This window comes from Trichosurus vulpecula, chromosome 5, assembly GCF_011100635.1.
Source record: "Trichosurus vulpecula isolate mTriVul1 chromosome 5, mTriVul1.pri, whole genome shotgun sequence".
Lineage (NCBI taxonomy): Eukaryota > Metazoa > Chordata > Mammalia > Diprotodontia > Phalangeridae > Trichosurus > Trichosurus vulpecula.
Genome location: NC_050577.1, coordinates 24,727,022 through 24,750,808, shown reverse-complemented (window position 1 = coordinate 24,750,808; position 23,787 = coordinate 24,727,022). Strand labels below are relative to the sequence as shown.

Sequence of the window (23,787 nt, the reverse complement as noted above, 5' to 3'; positions counted from 1 at the left end):
CACTTAGAAAAGTCACCAGGACCAGCATCAGAACTTTACTAGGCTTTCCAATTCACTCAAAGCCCCATGTCCATTCTGAGTATCCAATTCTGATTCAACAGCCACGATCGAGTCTGACCTTGGGCTATTTCACATTACTTTTCTTCATCATTATCTACAAAGCAGATAAACTTACCTGACTGGTCTGTCTCAAATTTCTCCTCTGGGCAAGAGCTAACAAATCACATTTAAACCATAAACAGAATTTAGAATAGGAAAGGACCTTAAAGATCATCATGTGCAACTCCATCATCTTACAGATCAGTAAACTGAGGCTCACAGAAAGGTAATGACTTGCTCAAGGTCACACCAGTAATAAAATGACAGAGCTAAGATTTGAACCCAAGTCTGCTTACTCTAAATCCAGTGCTTCTTCTGTACCAATAATACTTCATTACTAGCTATATATTTCAAGGTTTAACCAATGGTTAACCCTGGTTTTTAACCAATATAAAAGTATGTTAAGAAACACAGAAGATGAGGTTACATATTTCGTGGTGAAACATTTTTCATCAGGTTTTTTTGTGGTGACAAAGAATTTGAAGCTTAGGTGGGGTGGGTGTCCATCAATTTGGGGAATGGTTGAGCAAGTTAAGGTATATGTTGCTGTTGTTCCATTGTTTTCAATCAAGTCTGACTCTTTGTGACCCCATTTGGAGTTTTCTTGGCAAAGATACTGGAGTGTTTGCTAATTCCTTCTCCAGCCCATTTTACAGATGAGGAAACCGAGGTACACAGGGCTAAGTGACTTGCCCAGCGTCACACAACTAGTAAGTGTCCGAGGCTAGATTCGAACTCAGAGAGATGAATCTTAATGACTACAGCCCAGCACTCTGACCACTGCACTACCTAGCTGTCCCTAAGGTATATGAATATAACAAAATATCATTGTGCTATAATGATGAAGGGGATAGTTCCATTCCTCTCTGGGCTCCACTCCTGATATACTGAGCTTTCTTACTATGTAACCACAGCCTCCTTATTCTTCAAGTTTACCATGCTCCTGCAGTCCTTCCTTTTTTTTAGTGGGAGAAGAGGTGTAGGAAGAGCAGAAGGTGAATTTTCACTAGTTGAAAAAATAAAATTTAATTAAAAAGCACATATTTATCATGGCAGGCAGTTGTAGTGGTATGATGGAAACATAGCAGTTTGTTGGAACTTTTTGATGCTCCAGTGGGTCTGTGATCTTATACATGTGGATTGACCCTATGGAAGCCAGGCAATTAATGCCTACCATTCTGAGCATCTCTAATTCATGCTGTCCCATAAATTAGCCATGGAGAGTTTCTCCCATTTTGCTGATTTAGGGAATTAGGAACTCCAATTCCCCTCATTCCCTTGATCCCAAAGGATAATAAGTCCTCACATGGTAGGGCTATTTTTGTCGTTGTTTGTTCTTCAAGCAGACCAAAATGATGTCATGATGTTGGGATCGATGTACAGTGTGTTCATCTGTGGCTGATCATACCAATATGATCTTGGAAAGCTCTACCACAGGTCAGGCACAAATAGTTGGTTTCACATGGTATTACAATATTACTCAAGGTATATATACATATAACCACACATACAGCATAATCTTGGTTTCCATTATTGTTCTTGTAAAGCTAATGCTATGTTTAGAATATAATTAACACTAAACCTTAGGGCTGAGAAAGTCCCATACCACTGTAAGAGGGGAAGAGACATTGAGTTTCCTAGAGTATAGACACTTGGAAGGGTTCAACAATGATGTTTAGAATGGGGACCCACTTAGTTCCATCATTTTAGGAGTGAATTTTCTTCTTTTCTTGGCTTTGTTTTTGGGCAACCTTTTCATTTTCCTAATTCAGTTCTTGCTGTGCAAATTTCCCTGTTTTGCTTTCGAAGTCAATTTTGGTTGATTGTTGTATATTTACATCATTAGTGTAATTACTTATAATTATCGGCTTGATGTGAAAACACGTGATTGTAGAGAGCTGATGCAGGATTTTTGTGTGTGTGTGTGTTTCTCTTAGTCTCCACCTGGTTTTCTTCCCACCAGAGATTTTTCATGACAGGTGTGTAATTAGAATTATTTTAACGTATAATCACTCAAAACTTGTTTCATGTGTTCAAGGCAAAGCATGGGGGCCTTTGTGTTAGAAGGTGGCTAGACAACAGTTCATCTGAAAAACATCTGGGAGGCGGTTAGAGTGGACTGCAAACTCAGAATTAATCAACAACAATGCACAGACAACCAGAAAAAAACTAACATGGGAAAAGAGGCCAGAAATGAGGAAGCTGGTTATCTCACTGTACCGTGCCTTGGTTGGCCCATGTCTGGAGAACCGTGTTCAGTCTTGGATGCCACAGTTTAGGAAGAGCACTGTAAAACTGGAAAGAATTCAAGTTTACAAAACAACTTGAAATCGGGCCAACAGAAGATCCATTGAAAGAACTACGAATGTTTAGCCCATGGGAAAAAAGGCTTAGTTGGAATAGGATAGCTATCTTAATGTATTTGAAAGACAATCATGCTTTGAGCTTCTTCATCCTCTCCATCTGCCTTCCCTACCCTGGAGAAACTTCCACCTTGAAGGAAGGAAGGAAACAAGCATTTATTGAATACCTACTGTGTTCCAGACACTGAGCCGGGCACATTACAACTATTACCTTATTTGGTCCTCCCAGAAACTCTGGAACAGAGGTGCTATTATTATCCCCATTTTGCAGGTGAGAAAACCAAGACAAGCTGAGGCTATGCGCCTTGTTCAGAGTCACAAATCTTGCCTTAGTGTCTAAGTGTTTCTGGGCTTCTGCTTCTGCGTCTTCCACCTTGAGTAAATCCCCTAACTTCTCCAAACCTCAGTTTCCTCATCTGTCACAGGAAGAGGGTTAAACTATATGACCTCTAAGGTCCTGTCCAGCTTACAAGCTATGATCCTATGATCCTAAGAGGGATGAAACTTACTCTGCTTGGCCCTAAAGACTGGAACTAGGGACAATAAGTGGGAGTCTCAGGGAGGCCAATTAAGATGATGCTCAGTGAAAGTTTCCTGTCAACGAGAGCTCACCAGAAGGGGAATGGGCTGCCTTTGGGAAGCAGCCAATTTGTCCTCACTAGCAGTCCTCAAGCAGAAGCTTGACTCTGGTCTCTGCTGTCTCCTGTCCTACCCATTCTCCGCTTTTATCCTTGCTTTTCCAGACGTCTAAGATGAAAACAAATAATCTAATAAAGCTCGTTGTACAGCCCAATATAATGCACCGTCCTCGCATGGTATTACAGAATTACTCATGATACTATTATTACATGTAGTACTAAAAACCACACATAACATGATCCATAGGGAATCACATTCATAATTCCCTAGCTCTTGGACTCCAAATTTCACCACCTGTCAGGCAATGGCAATAGAGAAGCTTCACCTCTCACGTTGGAAACCAAGGTTGCTAGTGGTTCCTTGACATGTCTTTCCTTCCCTGGTTCTGGGAGCTGAGATCCCATCACCCTCTCTTGTGCTATAGAATGAATGACCTATTCATAGGAAGCCCTCAAGTACAGATTGCTTTTGAATATTAATTATTTAAAATCTCTGTTCTTTAAACAGGTGTTCCTCAATGAGAGCTGTTCCAGACCAGACCAGTGAAAATTTGCTGTAATGAACACATTCCTGAAGCACTGTGTGTAAATTTTTGTAAATCAAATTATATTTCCCCAGTGGTTTAGGTTATAAGTTCTCAGATGTGCTCCCATAGGAAAACTAAAATAGGCCCTGAGCCATCATAAAAATAATCCCCTTTGAGAGTATGGCAAACTAGAAAAAAACCAGTAATTTTGTAATAAAAATTATTAAATACTGCATGGAAGAGACAGGCGGGCCCCAACATATGAATAGTTTGTATTCCAAAAGTCCAGCTGTTAAATGGATTGTTTGGAACTCAGACCATATTTCCCCCTAGAAGTAATCTTCCAAGTGGTGGTTATGCTCCTAGAATGGTCCACAAAAATATACTTAAGCCATAATGTATCTGTACTCACATAATACTCACAGTATTACTCACGGCACTATTATTATTACATGTGGTACTAGCCACATGTAACATGATTCTATGGAGAAACAAATTCATAATTCAGCTTGGGGATGCTTGAGATTCTTGTCCCCTAGTTCCTAGACTCTCAATTTCTGCGTCTACTGGGCAATGGTAGTAGAGAAGCTATACCCCTCATACTACAAACCAGTGACACTTATTGGTTGGGGAGGAGGATGGCTAGGACAAATAGGTTGAAAGCTGGTGATGCTGGGGTGAGGACCTGCAGAATTTCAGAACTGAAGGGGGCCTTAGATACCACCAAGTTCAACCCAAATGTGATGGAGAATACCCTCTATAACATGACCAGAGTGTGACTGTCCACCTTTTGCCTAAAGACAGCAAGTAACAACCCACTGATTCCTGATAGAGTTCATGACACTTTTGTGTATCTCTAATTCTTGGACAGTTTTTCCCTATGCATACTTCAAGACTTCAATGGTTCTTTGATCTCATCCATGTGGGCATCTTCTCCAATGATGTGCATCTTGACCCATCCGCATCGACACTCTCTTATCCTGTGCAATCTTTGCCCACATCCTCCCACAGGTCTTTCCACCCCTTGTTCCTAGTTCTTTCTGGGCTGAGCAAAACAAGTTTACTACCTCTTCCACCTGACAGTCCTTTAATTACTTGGTGTTCACTAAGACACCTGAACTTTTTTCAGGCAAATTGATCTCTAGGCATCCTTCTTCCATCTTGTGCTTCAGAAGGTAGCTCTTTTAACCCAGGTAGTACTTCACATTTTTTCTTCATGAATTCAATCATTTTTTTTGGTTTTGTTTTGTTTTGTTTTTTAATTTATTTAATATATTTAGTTTTCAGCATTGATTTTCACAAAAGTTTGAATTACAAATTTTCTCCCCATTTCTACCCTCCCTCTGCTCTAAGATGGTGTATATTCTGGTTGCCCTGTTCCCCAGTCAGCCCTCCCATCTGTCACCCCACTGCCCTCCCATCCCCCTTTCCCTTCTTCTCTTGTAGGGCAAGATAAATTTCTATGCCCTATTTCCTATGTATCTTATTACCTAGCTGCATGCAAAAACTTTTTTTTGTTATTGTTTTTGAACGTCTGTTTTTAAAACTTTGAATTCCAAATTCTCTCCCCTCTTCCCTCCCCACCCACCATCCCTAAGAAGTCAAGCAATTCAACATAGGCCACATGTGTATCATTATGTATAACCCTTCCACAATACTCATGTTGTGAAAGACTAACTATGTTTTGCTCCTTCCTAACCTATCCCCCTTTATTGAATTTTCTCCCTTGACTCTGTCCCTTTTCGAAAGTGTTTGTTTTTGATTAGCTCCTCCCCCCCATCTGCCCTCCCTTCTATCATCCTCCCTTTTTTATCTTCTTCCTCCTTTCCTGTGGGGTAAGATACCCAATTGAGTGTGTATGGTATTCCCTCCTCAGGTCAAATCCAATGAGAGCAAGATTTACTCATTCCCCCTCACCTGCTGCCTCTTCCCTTCCTACAGAACCACTTTTTCTTGCCACTTTTATGCGAGATAATTTACCCCATTCTATCTGTCCCTTTCTCCCTCTCTCAATGTAGTCCTCTCTTATCCCTTAAATTGATTTTATTTTTTTTAGATATCATCCCTTCATATTCAACTTACCCTGTGCCCTTTGTGTGTGTGTGTGTATATATATATATATATATATATATATATATATATATATACCTATTTATCTACATACATAGACACATACATATGTATATATATGTATACACATATATACATATGCAGATTCCTTTCAGCTACTATGATATTGAGGTCTCATGAATCATACAAATCATCTTTCTATGTAGGAATGTAAACAAAACAGTTCAACTTTAATAAGTCCCTTATGATTTCTCTTTCTTGTTTACCTTTTCATGCTTCTCTTGATTCTTGTGTTTGAAAGTCAAATTTTCTATTCAGCTCTGGTTTTTTCACTGAGAAAGCTTGAAAGTCCTCTATTTTATTGAAAATCTATATTTTGCCTTGGAGCAAGCCCTTCGGTCCCTTAATGTGGAAGCTGCCAGATCCTGTGTTATCCTGATTGTTTTTCCACAATATTCAAATTGTCTCTTTCTGGCTGCTTGCAATATTTTCTCCTTGACCTGGGAGCTCTGGAATTTGGTGACAATGTTCCTAGGAGTTTTCTTTTTGGGATCTTTCTGAGGAGGTGATCTGTGGATTCTTTCAATTTCTATTTTACCCTCTGGGTCTAGAATATCAGGGCAATTCACCTTGATAATTTCTTGAAGGATGATATCTAGGCTCTTTTTTTGATCATGGCTTTCAGGTAGTCCAATAATTTTAAAATTATCTCTCCTGGATCTATTTTCCAGGTCAGTGGTTTTTCCAATGAGATATTTGACATTGTCTTCCATTTTTTCATTCCTTTGGTTCTGTTTTATAATATCTTGATTTCTCATCAAGTCACTAGCTTCCACTTGCTCCAATCTCATTTTTAAGGTAGTATTTTCTTCAGTGGTCTTTTGGACATCCTTTTCCATTTGGGTAACTCTGCCTTTCAAGGCATTCTTCTCCTCATTGGCTTTTTGGAACTCTTTTGCCATTTGAGTTAGTCTATTTTTTAAAGTGTTGTTTTCTTCAATATTTTTTTTCAGTATTTTTTTGGATCTCCTTTAGCAAGTCATTGACTTGTTTTTCTTGCATCATTCTCATTTCTCGTCCCAATTTTTCCTCTACTTCTCTAACTTGCTTTTCCAACTCCTTTTTGAGCTCTTCCATGGCCTGAGACCAGTTCATGTTTTTCTTGGAGGCTTTTGGTGTAGGCTCTTGCACTTTGTTGACTTCTTCAGGCTGTATGTTTTGGTCTTCTTTGTCACCAAAGAAAGATTGCAAAGTCTGAGACTGAATCTGGGTGCGTTTTTGCTGCCTGGCCATGTTCCCAGCCAACTTACTTGACCCTTGAGTTTTTCGTCAGGGTATGACTGCTTGTAGAGCAAAGAGTACTTTGTTCCAAGCTTGAAGGGATGTGCAGTTGGTTTCAGAGCTATTTCTATATAGCCAGCTCTGCCACCCCAGCACTCCTCCTTCCTCAAGAACCACCAACCCAGACCTGACACAAATCTTCAGCAGGCTCTTCACTCCTGCTCTGATCTGCCACTTAATTCCTCCCACCATGTGGGCCTGGGGCCAGAAGTAACTGCAGCTGTAGTTCTGTAGCTGCATCTCCCCTGCTGCCCCTGGGGCAGTGGCCGAACCTTGAACTCTGTCCCCCGCAGCTTTTCCCACTAACCTTCTCTGTTGTCTTTGGTGTTTGTGGGTTGAGAAGCCTGGTAACTGCCACAGCTCACTAATTCAGGGTGCTAGGGCCTGTTCTGCCCAGCTCCTGGTCTGGCTGGTCCTGCTGCCTCCCATGCTGAGCTCCGCTCCCCTCCACTCCGCGCACGATAGACCTCATCCAGCAACCATCCAGGCTTTCCTAGGCTGGATCCCTGCTTCCCTCTGCGATTTTGTGGGTTCTGCAGTTCTAGAATTTGTTCAAAGCCATTTTTTATAGCTTTTTGGAGGGACATGGTGGGGAGCTCATGTACCATGAATTTAATCTTGTTATCTTTAACCCTACATTTGAGCCTGTTGAGATCTCTTTGGATCTTGACTTGACTCAGCCTATTAGTTATAGCAACTACTGAGGGATCATCTTCAGATTTGATAAGCATGTCTTCTATACCTTTAACCCAGTGTAACAGCAACCACACTGGCATACCCAGGATGGCTTCTAGCACAGGTTCTTAAATCTGCTTCACTAGGAAAGATTTAAGGGGTCAAGAATATTTTTTTTAATTACATTCACTTGTTCGGGGAAAAGTCAGCACCCTGAACTTCAGAGAAAATACAATGAAGAAAAACAAAGATCAACAGACAGGGTTCTGACTGCCTAAATCAAAGCAATATTGCTATACACTTTACATACACCACTGGATCAGGAGAGTCTTTACATCTGAGCAATTGGGGAGTTCTGAACATATGGCTACTTAGAGTCTTGACCAGGGAATCACAAGATCCTTCTCATAAGCAAACTCCCAAAGCAAAATACCAATTCAGAGTATATATACACTTCTTTGAGCCAGAAGGCATCAGAACCTCCTGACTCAGTGCCTAATTAGAAATTAGCAAAAGATAGCCTTCCCTAAGCAAGCTTCCCTTAATGAGCTCCACCTGAGGCCTATTGATGGGTGGGGAAGAGCTTACATCCCATTAACATTACACCCAGTCATTGATAAAAATCAGCAAACTGTTTAACAGTACAGGGCCAAGCCCCAATCCCTGGGGTACTCCATCAAAGATCTTCCACATTGATGTTAAGCAATTTAATAACAACTCTGGGGGTCCAGTCCCTCAACCATGTCCTAATCCACCTGTCTCTACTGTCATGGGCCCATATTTTCCCTTCTATTTCATAAAGATAACATGAGAGGCATTGTCAAATGCTGTACTGAAATCTGGAGAAACTCTATTGAGAGCATTTTCCCAATCTACTGCTTCAACCCTGACAACCACTAAATGAAATTAGTCTGGCACAACTTGCTCTCAATACAACCAGGCTGGCTCTTTCTGATGAAACTGCTGAAAAATCCAATACTGTGGCAAACCCTAAATATGTGATATTTAGGGCAGTGCTCAGTTTAAGACTGTTGGGTTCTAAAAGTTAATATATGAAGGAGCAGGAGGAAAACTGAACATTTGGAACAGAGATTCTATAAATTTGTGCATCTCATGTTTCTTTTGAGCTACTGGAATCCTGCTTTGCTCATAGAGCACGTTGCCTTCTTTGAAGTGGGCACACCATTCTTGGCAGTCCTGTGCCAGTGTCTCCTATGTCTCATGAGAAACCTTCAGACCTGGAGAGACCTGGAGAAATACAAGGGACCTTTGAGGCCATCTAATGCAACCCTTTTATTTTACTGATGTAAAAACTGAGGCCAAAAGTGATATAGTTTACCCAAGGTCAAGTAGCTAGTAAGTGTCAGGGGAGGATTTGAATGCTGCCTCTAAATTTAAGGGAGGGAGTGTAGTCCAGGCATGGGGCAGCATGGAAAAAGACATAGAGATGGGATATTGGGACAGGGAAGAGCAAGTAGATGAATGTGGCTGTGTGACCATGAGCAAATGAGTTCATTCTTCCATTTCTTCCTGTAAATGATAATGTGGTTGGATGAAGTCCCATCCCTGACCTAAAGAGTCTTGAGTTTCTCAGTCTAGTGCTTATAGTATAATAGCCTCTAAGACTTAAAGATCAAAACTAGATTCAAACTAGAGTTAGAACAGGAAGCTCTGCAATAAGGCAAAATAACATTAATAGCATTACAAATGGCAGACACTGGTTTTCTAATTACCTGTCCTTAACAAGACAGCACCTTGCATGAGCAGGAATGCTCCTGACCCAGTTTTCCTTCCTCTCCTCTTCATCTGAATGGCACATTTTGGGGCCAGATCTCTTATCAATCTTATATGCATATTTTAAAGCATCCTTTTATTCCAAGATGTCTCCAATTCTCTTGTCTATTTTACATCCCCAAATTGCCAATTACTTGTCAGGGACGGCTGCAAATTGTAGCCTGTCAGGATGGTAGGGGAAAAAATTGGAAAATCCAGTACACAAGTCTAAGTAGTGTAGGATTTAACGCTGAATAGACAAATTCAGATGAGACGTCTGCTCCGGAAGACGCTTTCAAATTGCCCCTATTTACTCCTCTGGGATCATGATTGCTGAGCGAGCGGCAGATGGGGAGTGAGGCACAATTTCCACCTGTCAGAAAAAATTAATAGTCTTTCAGGTGCTGCCTCATGCCTGTGTGTCAGTGTTATAATACGATATTCTCTCCCGTGCTAAGCTGCTTCCTGATCCCAGATAATTCTGCAATAAAAAAAAGAAGTTATATATTGGGAGTTTCAACAGAAATTCAAAAGCTGTTTGGTTTAGTCACATCTCATAATCATTGAAAAGAAAACGGGCAACGACATGCCAGATGACACTCTTTCCAAGGAGGACACAACTGACATGTTGACTCTTTCATTCCCAACCCACTTCCTAATTCTTTTTGACTTAAAAATCACAGTCAGTTTCCAGGTTGGACCATTCCACTTAGTGCCTCAAGACTGGTGGTGGCCCCTCTGAATGCTTCTTGGGGAGGAGATGGAATCTGTGAAATTTCAAGTAGCTCTTGCTTTTCCTTCTACCTGAGATCTCCCTGTCAACCTTGAAAAGGTATGACTGCTTCCAGGAGCCCGTGTTCTTGCTGTTGAATTTCCCCATCTTCCACTCTATATTTCAGAAAAATTAGAGTAAAAAGATTTTAGAAGTTGAAGTGTCTTTGATTCAATTCATTAAGGTCCAAGGTGTTGGGGACACAGACAAAAAAATGAAACAACTTCTGCCGTCAAGGTGACATTCCACTACTCAGAAGGGAAACATTAACGTAGACAGATAAATACCACTAGGGCAATCAGGAAAGGCCTCTTGTAAGAGGTATCACATGAGCTGAGCCTTAAAAGCAAGTAGAGATTATAAGAGATGGGGAGAGAGAACATTCCAAAGTTGGGGATGTAATCTGTGCAAAGTCATAGAAATGGGAGATGGAATGTGAGGATCGTCTATCAATAAATCAATCATCAATAAACATTTATTAAGCACCTACTATGTGCCAGGCATTGTGCTAAGTGCTGGGGATGCAAAAAGAGGCAAAAAACAGTGTCTGCCCTCAAGGAGCTTATAGTCTACACTGGGATAACATACAAATATATACAAAGGAAGCTATGTATGATATAAACAGGAATTAATTAACAGAAGGAAGGTGCTAGAATTAAGAGAGATTGGGAAAGGCTTCCTGCAGAAGACAGGGTTTTAGTTGAGATTTAAATGAAGTCAGGGAAGTCAGTAGTCAGAGTGGAGTGGGAGGCAGTGTTCCAGGCATGAGAGATAATCAGAAGAAATGTTTGGAGCCCAGAGATGGAGGGCCTTGTCTGTGGAACAGTCAGGAGGTACCAGGTCACTGGATTGAAGTAGGGTAATATGATGTAAGAAGATTGGAATGGTAGGAAGGGGCTAGGTTATGAAGGTCCTTGAATGCCAAGCAGAGCATTTTGTATTTGCTCCTGGAGCCACTGGAGTTTACTGGGGAGTGGGGAACAGGTAAATGACATGGTCAGGCCTGAGCTTTAGGAAACCACTTTAATGGCTGAATTGAGAATGGATTGGAATGCGAGAGACTTGAGGCAGGCAGTCCACCCCCACCCCCACCCCCAGCAGGAAAGTTCAACTCCTTTACTTTACAGATTAAGCAACTGACTTCCAGACATACTTCTTCATGATTATAATGCTAAGGAGGGGCAGAATTGGAAGTGGAACCCAGGTCTATTGACATCCAGGTCAGCACTTCCCCCCTACACCCCAGATAAAAGACAAACACATACTTCATTTCTCTTGTCTAATTTTATTCAAATCATCAACTACAAGATACGCAGTCTCTTGTCTCTACTGCTACAATGGCAGCCTAGTCCAGGAGGGACATTATAGTATATAAATGTTATAATTAGTAAGCAGTAGATGACAGGGGGAAAAATCAAGTCAAATGAGAAATTTATGCTCTAATGTTCATTTTTGCACAAGGATGCAAATGTAGATTTCATGAATATTGTGTGCAGACTTCAAAAAAACTTCTTGTTATTGCTGTAGTTTAAACAAATATAAGCAGCAGCATCATTGCATAGTTAGTAAGCATCTATAAAATTTAGAGGCGTGTTGGTAAACGTACCTTAACCATTCTGACATAATGGAAACATAGGACATAAACAAGAGGCTAAAATGAAAACAGTAGCGATAAACATAAAAAGAGAAATTCTTGATACCAGTTGTTGGATATTCAAAGCCTACAATGACAGCAGACACTGCTTTGGATAAGGCTGTCCTATTAATAACATTATGAATACATTTTTAACTAAACCCCACAATAAAGCCACAAACCCTATCTGTCAATTTGTCTGGCCAATCACCCACTGATAACCTGATTCCTAAGTAACTCATTGCCCCCAGGAACGTTGTTTCACCTAACATTGTGTTTTGAATAGAGTCAATTAGTAGAGTATGCTTGCATAATTTTTGTCTAAAGGAAAAGAAACAGATCAAGGAAAACTAATACTTTTACATCTTTCAATCCGTAAAGCCTTTGGTGCAGCTGTAGCCCAGGTCTATGAAGAATAGGAATACAATTCCAATATAGCCGATATACCTAGAAGATAGCCATACAGGGCTTACTATGACGAACTATGTATCTAAAGGACTGTCTAGTCCTTTATCAAGTAAAACTCCTAGAGAAAGGTAGAATTAGGCTCATAGATGGGATCAAGATAATCCACTCCCAGGAACGACTGTGAAGGTATTTTAAGATGTTGGTGAAGAGCTCCTGTTTTTGTTTTTATCCATTATCTTGTGATCACAATAAGTCACTGGCATTTTGGAGCTCATAAATGGGAATGTTGTACAGCACTGGACACGTTGATTGAAGGCATTAAAGCACTTCATTTAGAGACAATTTTCAGTATTCAAGATGTGAAAGAGAAAAATGCATTGGTCATTGCTACCTCGATGAATAAACTAGGTGCAAACAAGACAACTTCTGATTTCAGCTTTACAGTTAGTCACAGCCTAGGAAAATGAACAATAAATAATACATGACCACGTCCTTTAATTTACTCTTCAGTCTTCACAAAAACACACAATGAGTATTTCAAAGCAAACCAACCCACAAAAACAAGAGAAAGAAGTAACTGGAAGATAACAATTCACAGAACCCCCAAAACAAAGGGACTTTTGTAGGTAGCAGGATAATTTGCTAAAGTGGTGGTCTCATCCAAGAGGGCCATGTATCAATAGAATAAAAGCTCTTTGAGGTAAAAAGTGATTCATCTTTTTAAAATATTTTTGTTCCCAGCACTTTGCACAGTGCCTGGCACATAGGAGGCACTTAATAAATCTTTGTCAAAAGGATGGATGGAACCTAGTATAGCCATGCTATTGGTAAATGGTCAAAACAAAATTGACCATTATAAGTACATGGTCTTGGGGATTGATGAAAGTCTATTCTTACCTTCATTTAGTTGTTTCCGTATAGATGATGATCCTTATTTAACTTCATGACCAAAGTTTTAACTTTTGAGGGCTACGTTGGGCCTACTCTCTCCCTCTTTCTAAAGTGAGAGTTAGTGTGGAAAGAGTGCTGGCATTGGTGTCAGGAGATCTGGGTTAAAACCCCAGTTGTGATATTTACTATGACTTCTCTTATCTGAACCTCTGTTTCCTCATCCGTAAAATGTAGACAAAAATATTTGTACCACCAAGCTCTAAGCATTAAAACATGATATAAATGTGAGTTATCAGTATCATTTATAAGTAGCCCTTCCCCTCCAAAGGCAGGGAAGATAAACGTTGTGTAATCAGACCCTGTGTCTTACGGTGGTCGAAGCAGATTCGTACCTGGGGGTTAAGCCAAAAAGAAAGAACAGGACTCAAGAGCAAAACAAGAATGTGGTCCAGAAGACTAGGATGAAAGAACATTCTTGGAGCTGGTAATCTTTGATGGAAAAAGGAAAACACAACTAATAACAAATATATACTCTATAAAGTAATTTGAGAGTTTTAAAAAAATCTGTAGGTAGAGTAGAACAGATCAGTTGAATTCCAATCATTTGCCACAATCAGTCCACAAAACGTTATCTCTTTCATATAAATATCTTTCATCATTCCTCTTTTTAAAAATAGCTTTAACATGCTTCTAGGGCCTCCAAAGATCTAGGCAAGATCTATCTGTGCAGAGTCTAACTGCTGGGGGACAGGAACAAGGTCAAGCTCCTAGCAGGACAATGCCCAACTCATCTCTCAACCATTCCAAAGCTCCTCTGAACTGTTAATGTGAATCTTTTGGGATTATGATTGTGAAGCATAAGAACCACAATTCCTATGGTTAGGAGTCTTACAAATCCTTTAAAGAGGGAATGGCTGCTTAATACCCAGGACCCTTGCTCTGCCCCACCCTCCAAGAGAACTCCTCCCAGACGACTCTCCTAGAGAAGGTGTCCGAACTATAACAGCAGCAGTGAGGATATTTTCAGGATTCTGTCACCCTTGCTTTTCCAGACTTTGGAGGCTTTTGAGTCACTTTTAAGAGCACACTAAGCAATTTAATTTTAAAGTGATGGTAGCATTTCCTAATGAGCATCTGAAGAATAGCATCTCTATAACAAGGCCCCAGATGTTCTTGATCGGGAAATTTCTGCTCGGTGGGATTTGTGCTCTGGGGCCTTCCTGAGCAATGGCTACATGTCTCTACCTAGGAGGTCAATCTCATCGAGGAGGAAGTCCATGTCCTCACGGCTCACTTGGGGGCTGATCAGCACCTGGCGGAAGAAGTTGACTTTGCCCTGATGTGGCTGGTAACCCAGCATCATGCTGCCTTTCTTCATCATCCTCTCTTTAATGGCGGGAGCAACCTGAAGGATCAAGGAGGGAAAAAATAGTAAAGCAAACAGGCTATAGAGCTAGAGACCCCTCATTATTGGAACAGCATTTTTGGAGTGCCTGCCCTGAGTAGAACCACTGTCCTCCATGTTTTCTGGGCATTAAAAAAAAGATACAATCCCTACTTTTCAGTTGTTTCTCCTATACCTACAAAATCATACTTTCAAAGGAGTCTTTTAACTAAGTACTTCTAAATGATGAATTTTTAAAAGTCACCTTCATAAATTTAAGATGGAGGAGGTGTGGCTAGATGACAGTTCCCATGAAAACGATCTGGGAGTTATAGGCGAGTCAATATGAACCAACAGTGTGAAATGATAGGGGAAAAAAGTTAAGGCCATCTCAGGTTACAATGAAAGATGCAGTCTCCAGGAGCAGGCAGGTGATGATCTCGCTGTTCTCAGCCTCAACCAGACCATGTCTAGAGCATTGTTTTCTGTTCTGGGTACCACATTGTAGGAAGGACATTGACAAGCTATAGAGTGTCCAGAGCAGGTGACCTGGATGGTAAAGAGGTTTAAGCTCAAGATATATTAGGATCAGCCAAGGGAATGGGGGATATTTAACTTGGAGAAGAATTAATTGGGAAGGAAACACATTTAATAATGAGGTAAACTTTTACATAGGGCTTTAATGTCGGCAAAGTACATTAACTCATTTAATCCTTGAAACAATCCTGAAGTAGGTGTTATAATTATCCCCACTTTGCAGATGAGTCTGGGGCAGAGAGCAGTTTAAGTGACATGCTCAGGGTCTCATAGCTAGTAAAGATCAGAGGCAGGATATGTACTCAGGTCTTCCGGATTCTAATCCCTTCTTTCTATTCACTGTGCCATCTAGCTACTGAAGCACTGAAGATGTGCTAGGGACCATGACAAATGCTGAGGATACAAATACAGACGAGCAAGACGGGTCCTGACCTCAAAGAACTTACATTCTAACATGGGAAGACAATATGTGTGTGTGTATGTGCATATACATACACATACAAATATAGTCCCCAAGGAAGGGTAAACAAGTATTGATGCCTACCATGTTTTGAGCATTGTGCTAAATGGTTCCTGCCCTCAAGAAGCTCATATTCTAATGAGAGGTGCATCATGCAAGTATATATGCATAAGTAAAATAAAAACAGTACAAATGGAAGGTAATTCTGAAGGTCTTTTGGTAGTGTTATTTAGATCTATATTCTTAAAGTAGTAAGGGTAAGCAGGTGGTGGCAGTCAGCCATGGATTAGCTTGGTGGGTCTGGGTCCTTCTTAATATAATAAATGTTCACCAAATGTTCGCCCAGAGCCCTGTGGTGGGAGATTGGATTGTCCAGCTGGAGTTAGAGGCCAGAGTGTATGAGGATGGCAACATGAACGGGCTCTGAGAAGAAGGAAGACTTTGGAGAGGCGGCATTGCTATCTTCAAGTATCTGAAGAACTGCAATGCAGAAGTGAAAACATTTTACTTACTTTCCAAGCAGGAAAAACTTGGCAGCCAAGGTCAATGTCCACTTAGGACATAAACTTGTTTGTAAAATCTTTTGGAGAAGAGTAATGTAAGATTATGAGCAATAAGAAGCAGTAGAGACTAAATCTCCTGTAAAGAAAGCTTGGAAAGAGGCCCACTAGAGGGCATTTAAGGATAAAAATGGAAGGAAACCAACAAACAGATGAAAAATAGAAAAGATCTGCAAAGATTTTTATAGCTAATTCTTTTCACTATCAAGAGCAGTTGGGCCACCATATTTGAACTCTACCACTGAAGTCCTAGATGTGCTTATAGATATGCCATTGAAAAGAACAAAGATAGCCAAAGTATCCAAACTAGACAAAATAGACACAGAGGGAGAAATATGAGAACATTGATGGATCAATTCCCAAGGTTTCTTTAACTGGAGAAGACACTAAAGATGTATGTGTGGGAAATCTAAGGTTTTATTACTACAAAAAGGGCATCAAGGATTGCCAACCTATATGTCCACTTTCCCATCTATATAAAATTTATATGAGAATGATCTACACACAGATTAAGGAAATCCTTACGTAGATATTCAAAAGGAACAGGCAGAACTTCACAAGAAATAGTCCACACAATAGGCCAAAGCAAACGGGGTGAAGAACATGTGATCCCACTATGCTTGCTGTTTGGTGACTATAAGAATGCATTTCGTTCAGCAGAGTAAACTGCTTCTGTAAACACTCTTCTCTAACAATGATATCCTGCCCATATGTCATAATTATGCAAGTTTCTCTGAAAGGCACAACAGACGTGTCCTTGTTCAACAACCTTCTGACTATTGATAGTAGACAAGGCATTGAACAAAGAGATGTATGCTCATCAAAGGTGATCACCATGATCATGGAGGTAATCCAAAGTAGAGTAATTCCCTATCAATAATGGTGAGGTCTTCCAGGTCTCATGGATGAGTTCTATAACCACTCCAATGAGTGCTGTCTAACTATCCACCCGGGAAAAAGGAACTGGATGAAAAATGGCTATTGTCTAGATGCTGATATGTAGTTGGATAGAGAGGATGCTCACAATGATGAGATTACAGATCCACTGAAGTTACATGTACACACACGCGCGCGCGCACACACACACACACAAACACACACATATGCAAACACACACACTGAAAGTAAGCTTACAAGTTACTGACTAGGAGACCTCCTCAGTTGGTGAATGAATGAGACAGAGTCACCATTTGATACAAGCTCCATAGATCTATATTAATTTATATCATATTCCATAAAGCAAGAGGCACCAACATGAAAATTGGGGTTACAAAAAGTGAAAAGTGAAACAAGCAAATTTCTTTGGCATGAGTATTTCTAGCAGGCACCCACATGATAAAGGTCTCACCAGACAATCCCCAGGCCATTCATTCAGAAGCAAGTGTTTCATGGTGACATGGTATTTTTAACAAACTGCTGTGCCCTTCAAAGCTCTGAGCCTACATCACTGTTATGGATGCTGTAAATGTCTCTGGCTTACAGTCAATTTTGCATTCAAAGCAGGCATATTTTTGGCTCCAATCTAATTTGCTTTTGCCTATTCCTGTTCATCTCTTCTATGAGCCTACCTTCTCAGAAAGTGTTAGGGTTTTTTTTTTACCTTATTCCAAGAGCCTCAGCATTTTAATTACAGTCCACAATATGTCCACACTATGAAATGAGTTCATTATCATAATGAATAGTGTCAGTTATAATTTTTCTTGTAAACAAAAAAGGAAGATCTCATCTGAGAATTGAAACAAAAAAAGAGAGAGAGAGATAGGGAAAGAGAGAGAGAAAGAGAGAGAGACAGAGAGAGACAGAGACAGAGACAGACAGAGAGACAGAGAGAAGGAGAGAGACAGACAGAGAGAGACAGAGAGAAGGAAAGAGGGAGAAACAGAGACAGAAAGGGAGAGAGAGACAGAGACAGAGAGGGAGACAGAGACAGAGAGACAGAGAGATGGGGTGAGAGAGACAGAGAGATGGGGTGAGAGAGGGAGAGAGAGAAAGAGAGACAGAGAGAGAAGGAAGGAGAGAGGTGGGGAGAGAGAGAAGAGATAGGGAAAGAGAAAGATGAGAAAGAAGAGAGGGAGAGAGAGGAGAGGAGGGAAAGAGGGAGAAAGGAGAGAGGGAGAAGTAAAGGTGACACTGGGATGCTTCAATAAAAGGGAACAGTATCATAGATGGATAGAGGAATAGATAGACAGACAGCAGCTAGAATATTTATTAAGCAATTATCACATGCCAGGTACTGTGCTAAGTACTAAGAATACAAAAGCAAGCATCTAAGGCAGTCTATTCCCTCTAGCCTTTCTCATCTCCAATCCATCCTCTATACAGCCATCTGATCGCGCCACTTCCCTGCTCAGAACAGCCTTTCCACAATGGAGTGGTGTTCTAGCGCCTCTTGTCAGTGCAGTGGATAGAGAGTAGGGGGTTGGAAATGAGACATGGGTCCAAATTGACTCCACCATTTACTACCTGTGTGACCTTTGATAAGTCATTTAACCTATTCTGGTTTCAGTTTCCTTATTTGTAAAGGGAAGGGATCAGCTCAGAGGACTTCTAAAGTTTCTTCGATATCTAAACTATGAAGTTCTTTAGGCATCCGGAGTTTCACCTATGTGGATATTTCTGTCAACAATAGGAATCAACAATTTTGATCCTCGATCAAAATCTAGGCTCCTAATTTTAGAACTGAGTAGTTCATTAATTGCCCATGTGAACTTAGGCAAGTTATATTCTCTCTGGCCTCAGTTTCCTCATCTGTAAAGTGAGATTGTTGGGCTAAATAGCCTCTGAGGACCTTTGGGCATCTACTTCTATAGAATCCTGAAATCTCTAGACATAATGTTGGTGTTTATTCAAATAACACAGATTGAAAACCCTCTGTGGCTTAGTAGACCATCATCATATGCTGGTGGATCCCCCCAAATACCTCACACAATGACCAGTGTTCTGGTGATGAGCCTCTCAAAACTTATCTAGGCTGCTTCTCAGACAACATATATCCAATCTGTTTCCAAACCTACACTCTTCCCAGCTTGGTAGGATCAACCTACATGGTATTCTATAGGTGAAGAGGCCCTTTGAGAACCTGTATCACTCTTGAAAAATGTAGTCCTATAGACATGTCAAAATTTGAACTCCGGTCTTCTATCCAAAGAGGTTCCCAAACTTATTTGGTCTATTGCCCCCTTTAAAAATATTACTCAGTGCTCTCCTGGAAGTCTACTTTCTTTAACCATTTAACTTTTTTTTTGAAATTTGCACAATTTCATATATATATATTTAAATGATGCATCTTAAATTTAATAATTTATTGTAAATTTATGGGTTTTCCTCTATTGAAATTTTGACGATGCAATATTGCATCATGTAACTGTGTTGTAAACAAGTCATTACATGCCCATATTCCTGCAGATGCATGCTGGACTTTCCAACAATACGCAGCACACTTGCCTGCCAACACTTGCTTGTTAAGACCTGTTGGAGAACTTGACCACTGATACAACTTGCATTTTGTGTGTTTATTTGGAAAATAATGTAATCTCTATGACTTTAAAACTCTGTTACACAACAGATGAAACATGTACGAACAGTTTTTCAAAATTTTCATATCTTCTCTTCTTTCCTTATGCTTGCACCGCCCCCTTATTTTATTCAGTGTCCCCCAGTTGCACCCGAGGCTACTACCACCCCTTTGGATTGTTCCAGCACCCCCATAGGGTGATATTGCCCACTTTGGAAACCTGTGCACTCCATCTAGTCCACTGTTGTCCTAGAAAGGCAAGGGGATGTCCATTGCATTTTTAACACACTTCAGAAAAGTGATTCCTATTTCTTTTTTCCATTTGTTTATTCAATGAAAATTTACCTCCACCCCTCAATTAGTTCATAGTGTGTTACCTAACATAGTGCCCTGTACTGTAAGCTCTCAATAAACGTTACTTGAATTGCTATTGAGTTCAGAGCACCATAAAGGAAGCTGGAAAGGATATAATCTAAATGAGAAGCTAAACAACACATAAGCAAATTAGGGACAGCTATCCCAGAATCTCAGAGGCTGTCTGGTCTAAGCTGATGAAGAATCCCCTCCGAATCACAGTGAACAAGAGGGCATCTGCTTGAAGCCTGCCAGGAAGGGGAGAGAATCCATTCCTCCAAGCGAGCACCATGCCAGATGCTGGAAGACATGCCCAAGTGTAGATGAAACTTAGTCTCTGCCTTCAAGGAGCTTACAGTCAAGTCTAGGAAGTTTATAAATATGGGTGGATATATATGGGTGGTACACGTAGCTAGAAGAAGGCAAGTGCGGGGGGAGGTCAGTAGACAAAATATTTCAATGAGGAAGGTGAAAAATCATAATTCTCACAGTAACAATTGAATTCAATAAACATTAAAATATTTTATTTTTAATTTATGGAATAAAACAAGCATTTCTATAACATAGTACAATAAAAACACAATTGCACATGGAACTGCAAAATCTATTATGTACAACTTGTTGTTACTTTGAAATATATACTAAAGTTATTGTGTAAATTTCTTTTCTTTTCTTCCTTCCCCTACCTCCCTGCCCTAGAGATGGCTACCATTAGACACAAATTGTGTGTGTGTGTGTGTGTGTGCAAAATCATTCTATACATGCTGCCATTTATCAGTTCTTTCTGCATGCAGATAGCATCTTCCTTTATATGTTCTTTGTAGTCAATTTGGGTATTTATAATAGGCAAAATGACTTTTATTAAGCACCTGCTTGGAACAAGGTAAGAGGCAACATTGCTTAATGAATAGAGTGCTGGCCTTGGAGTTAAGAAGACCTGGGTTTGAATCCTTCAGACTCTTACTAATTGCGTAATCCTGGGCAAGGAGATTCACCTGTCTGAACCTCAGTTTCCTCATCTACAAAATGATGGGTTTGGACTTGAGGGCTTCTAAGGTCCTTTCAAGTTGTAAATCTAGGATTCCATCATCAGCATTGCAGGGAGTTTCCATATTGGAAAAAAGCTCCCTACACTGCTGGAAATCACAGGTAAGGGTTGGGGGGGGACCCCAGACACTGGGGATATAAAGGACAAGAGTGAGACAGTTCCTGTCCACAAAGAGCTTACAGTACGTGTACATGCACCCATTTTTTTGTACGATCAAAACGGGTGTTGGATACAGCAAAGTTTTTAGACCAATTAGAGCTCGAGGAAGTTGAATATCTTTGTACTTGCCAATAACAAAGGATCTTTATATAATAATAAATTTAGAGAAGGTCAGAGCCTTAGTGCTCATCTGATCCACCCCCACACTCCCACCTCCAGTCCATAGATGAAGAAAGTGAGATTCGGAGAGCCTCACAATGTTCCAAACTCACATAGGTACTAAATATGGCTTTCCATTCGGAGAACTTGAGGGCCAGCTCATGAGTAGACAACTTGGAACATCTTTTTCCCCCCTAATTAAAATGTTTATTTTAGCTGACAACAACATTAGATCACACTTGTACCAGATGCCATATTCATACAAGAAAGGCATCTATATGTATAAACGAGATGCAGAGCCCCGAATCTAGCGCTCCATGGAGCGTTTGGAGCTGGAGAAAGCAATTTGGCAGGAATGAGATTGCTTTTCCACCTCGCCAATTACTCTATGCCTGGTTTTCCCTCAAATTGTAAATCAGATTCTTCTTGTGTACTTCAGGGGACAGGTCTCTGAATTTTGAGTGGAGAAAGTTGCTGACACCCCCATGAGATGGCTCAGTGTCTTCATCTATGTCTCTCCATTGTTTTCTCCAGGGTTATAATTTGTACAAGTCAGGCTCCGGCAATAACTGTGCCCCTGTGAGAAGTATCTCACCACATCCCAAGGGAGTCCCACTCCTTGTGCACCAAGTTTTATTTAATTTTTAAAGCTGCTTAAATCTGCGAAAAAGTCTCTGAGTAAGGAGGAGTCATTGACAGTGAGTAAATGGCCTGACCAACTCATGCTTTTGGGGTAAGACATCATTAAGATAGATATATATATATATAAAATATAAATAATAAGATAGACTCCTTTCTTCATGGGGGTGCTTGTGAGACTCATATAAGACTCTGCCCTTTAGATCTATATATATATTATATTATAGATTATAGCTATATAATATGTAATCTGTATAAGATCAAAAGCTGGAAGGGATCATTAGAAGGTCTTCATGTCAAAGACCTCCATTTTACAGATGAAGAAACTGAGGCATAAATTGAAGTGATTTAGCCAACGCCACACAAAAAATTCTCACTCTAGAGCTGGAAGGGACCAACCCCTTCATTTTACAAATGAAGAAACTGAGACCAAGGGAGGATCGGTGATTTGCCCGATCATTTACTTATAGTCATTGAGTGCAAAAAGTGGCATTTGGACCTGCAGCCCTCTGGCTTCCAATCCAGTGCTTTTTCCATTGCTCTGTCTTGCCTCCCAATGTCAGAATTAGGATCTCAGCCAGATTTATTAACTTTAGGCCTCCTGACTGTAAGCTTCATGCTTTCTGCATAATTCCACGGTGTCTCCTTTTGTAACTAGGAAGAGCCATAGAATGTTACCATTGAGGTTACTGTAGCCCACGTAATCTTCTTCCCCTTGTACTCATTCCTTATTCCCCTTCCTACTTCCTCAAATGAACTCCATCCTCCAAGTTGGCTTATCTTACCATGAGGGTTGTAGGAGTGTCTTTGATCGTCCTGATCAGGATGAATCTCTGAGACCACTGGTCAAACTTAGACCAGCGTGCTTCCTACCGAGATTGTTGGTTGAGAATCATTTTAATCACTTGGCTTTAAGTAGCATTTGGAATAAGATGTCACAGAAAGAACAGTTAGTATAAAACCACTTTCCCCAAAAGCCTGTGATACATTCTCACACAAAACACATACAAAGTCTAGGGGGATATGGGCCCAGGCTTAGAGAGAACATATGGCAAAGGGCCAACTCTCAGCTTCTGGATGTGAGAAGCTATTTTTCCTTGGGCACTCCCTTTAAGCATGATCTATTTTCTTTTCTGGGAACCCAATCTTTGGGCTGACTCCCAGTCAATCTTTGGTTCCCAATAGAAGTAAGCTATCTGGGTAGAAACTACCACCAGTTAATCTGGGGATGCAGTGAGAACACTGAAGGCAAGATGGAAGGTTCACCAATCTCTGAACCTATGAAGCTCTCAAGGTCCTCCTCCTGTCAACGGGGGAGGAGGAGAAGGAGACTAGGCCAAAACTGAAGCCAAGGCCACTCCTTTCTCTATGTGGAGGAGGTGACACCACAGCTAAGCAGACTAAAAGGCAGATAAGGACTTGGAGAAGCAGATTTGAGGGGGAGTGCATTCTAGGCATGGGGCACAGATTGAATGCAGAAAAGTGAGACATGAAAGGTGTATCCATTTGACTAGACTACAGAGCCCATAAAAGAAACAAAGGAGGGACTTGAATGACAGATGAAAGAGGCTTTTAAACAGGTGATGACATCATCAGCTGGTGGGGGATGGTATAGCAGTGTACTCCTCTGATCTCCGCTTTGGGAGGAGTGGATTGAGGCAGCTTGGGTGTTCTAAGCTGCAGTGAGGCTAAAGCCAGTTGGCTGCCCACGCTGTAGCACCAATAGCAGGCTGCCCAAGAAGGCTGAAACAGGTCTAGAAAACAGCTTCTGTACTAGCTAGAC

General features: G+C 40.7%; 1 protein-coding gene across 1 annotated transcript in view; it reads right to left on the bottom strand.

Annotated features, from left to right (window-relative positions):
- Positions 1–14,421: 14,421 nt before the first annotated feature.
- Positions 14,422–23,787, bottom strand: part of GADL1 (glutamate decarboxylase like 1) — a 169,135-nt gene continuing 159,769 nt past the window's right edge. The window contains exon 14 of the mRNA XM_036760996.1: positions 14,422–14,595. Within this exon, the coding sequence (XP_036616891.1) occupies positions 14,422–14,595 (174 nt within the window). The remainder of the gene's footprint in view (positions 14,596–23,787) is intronic.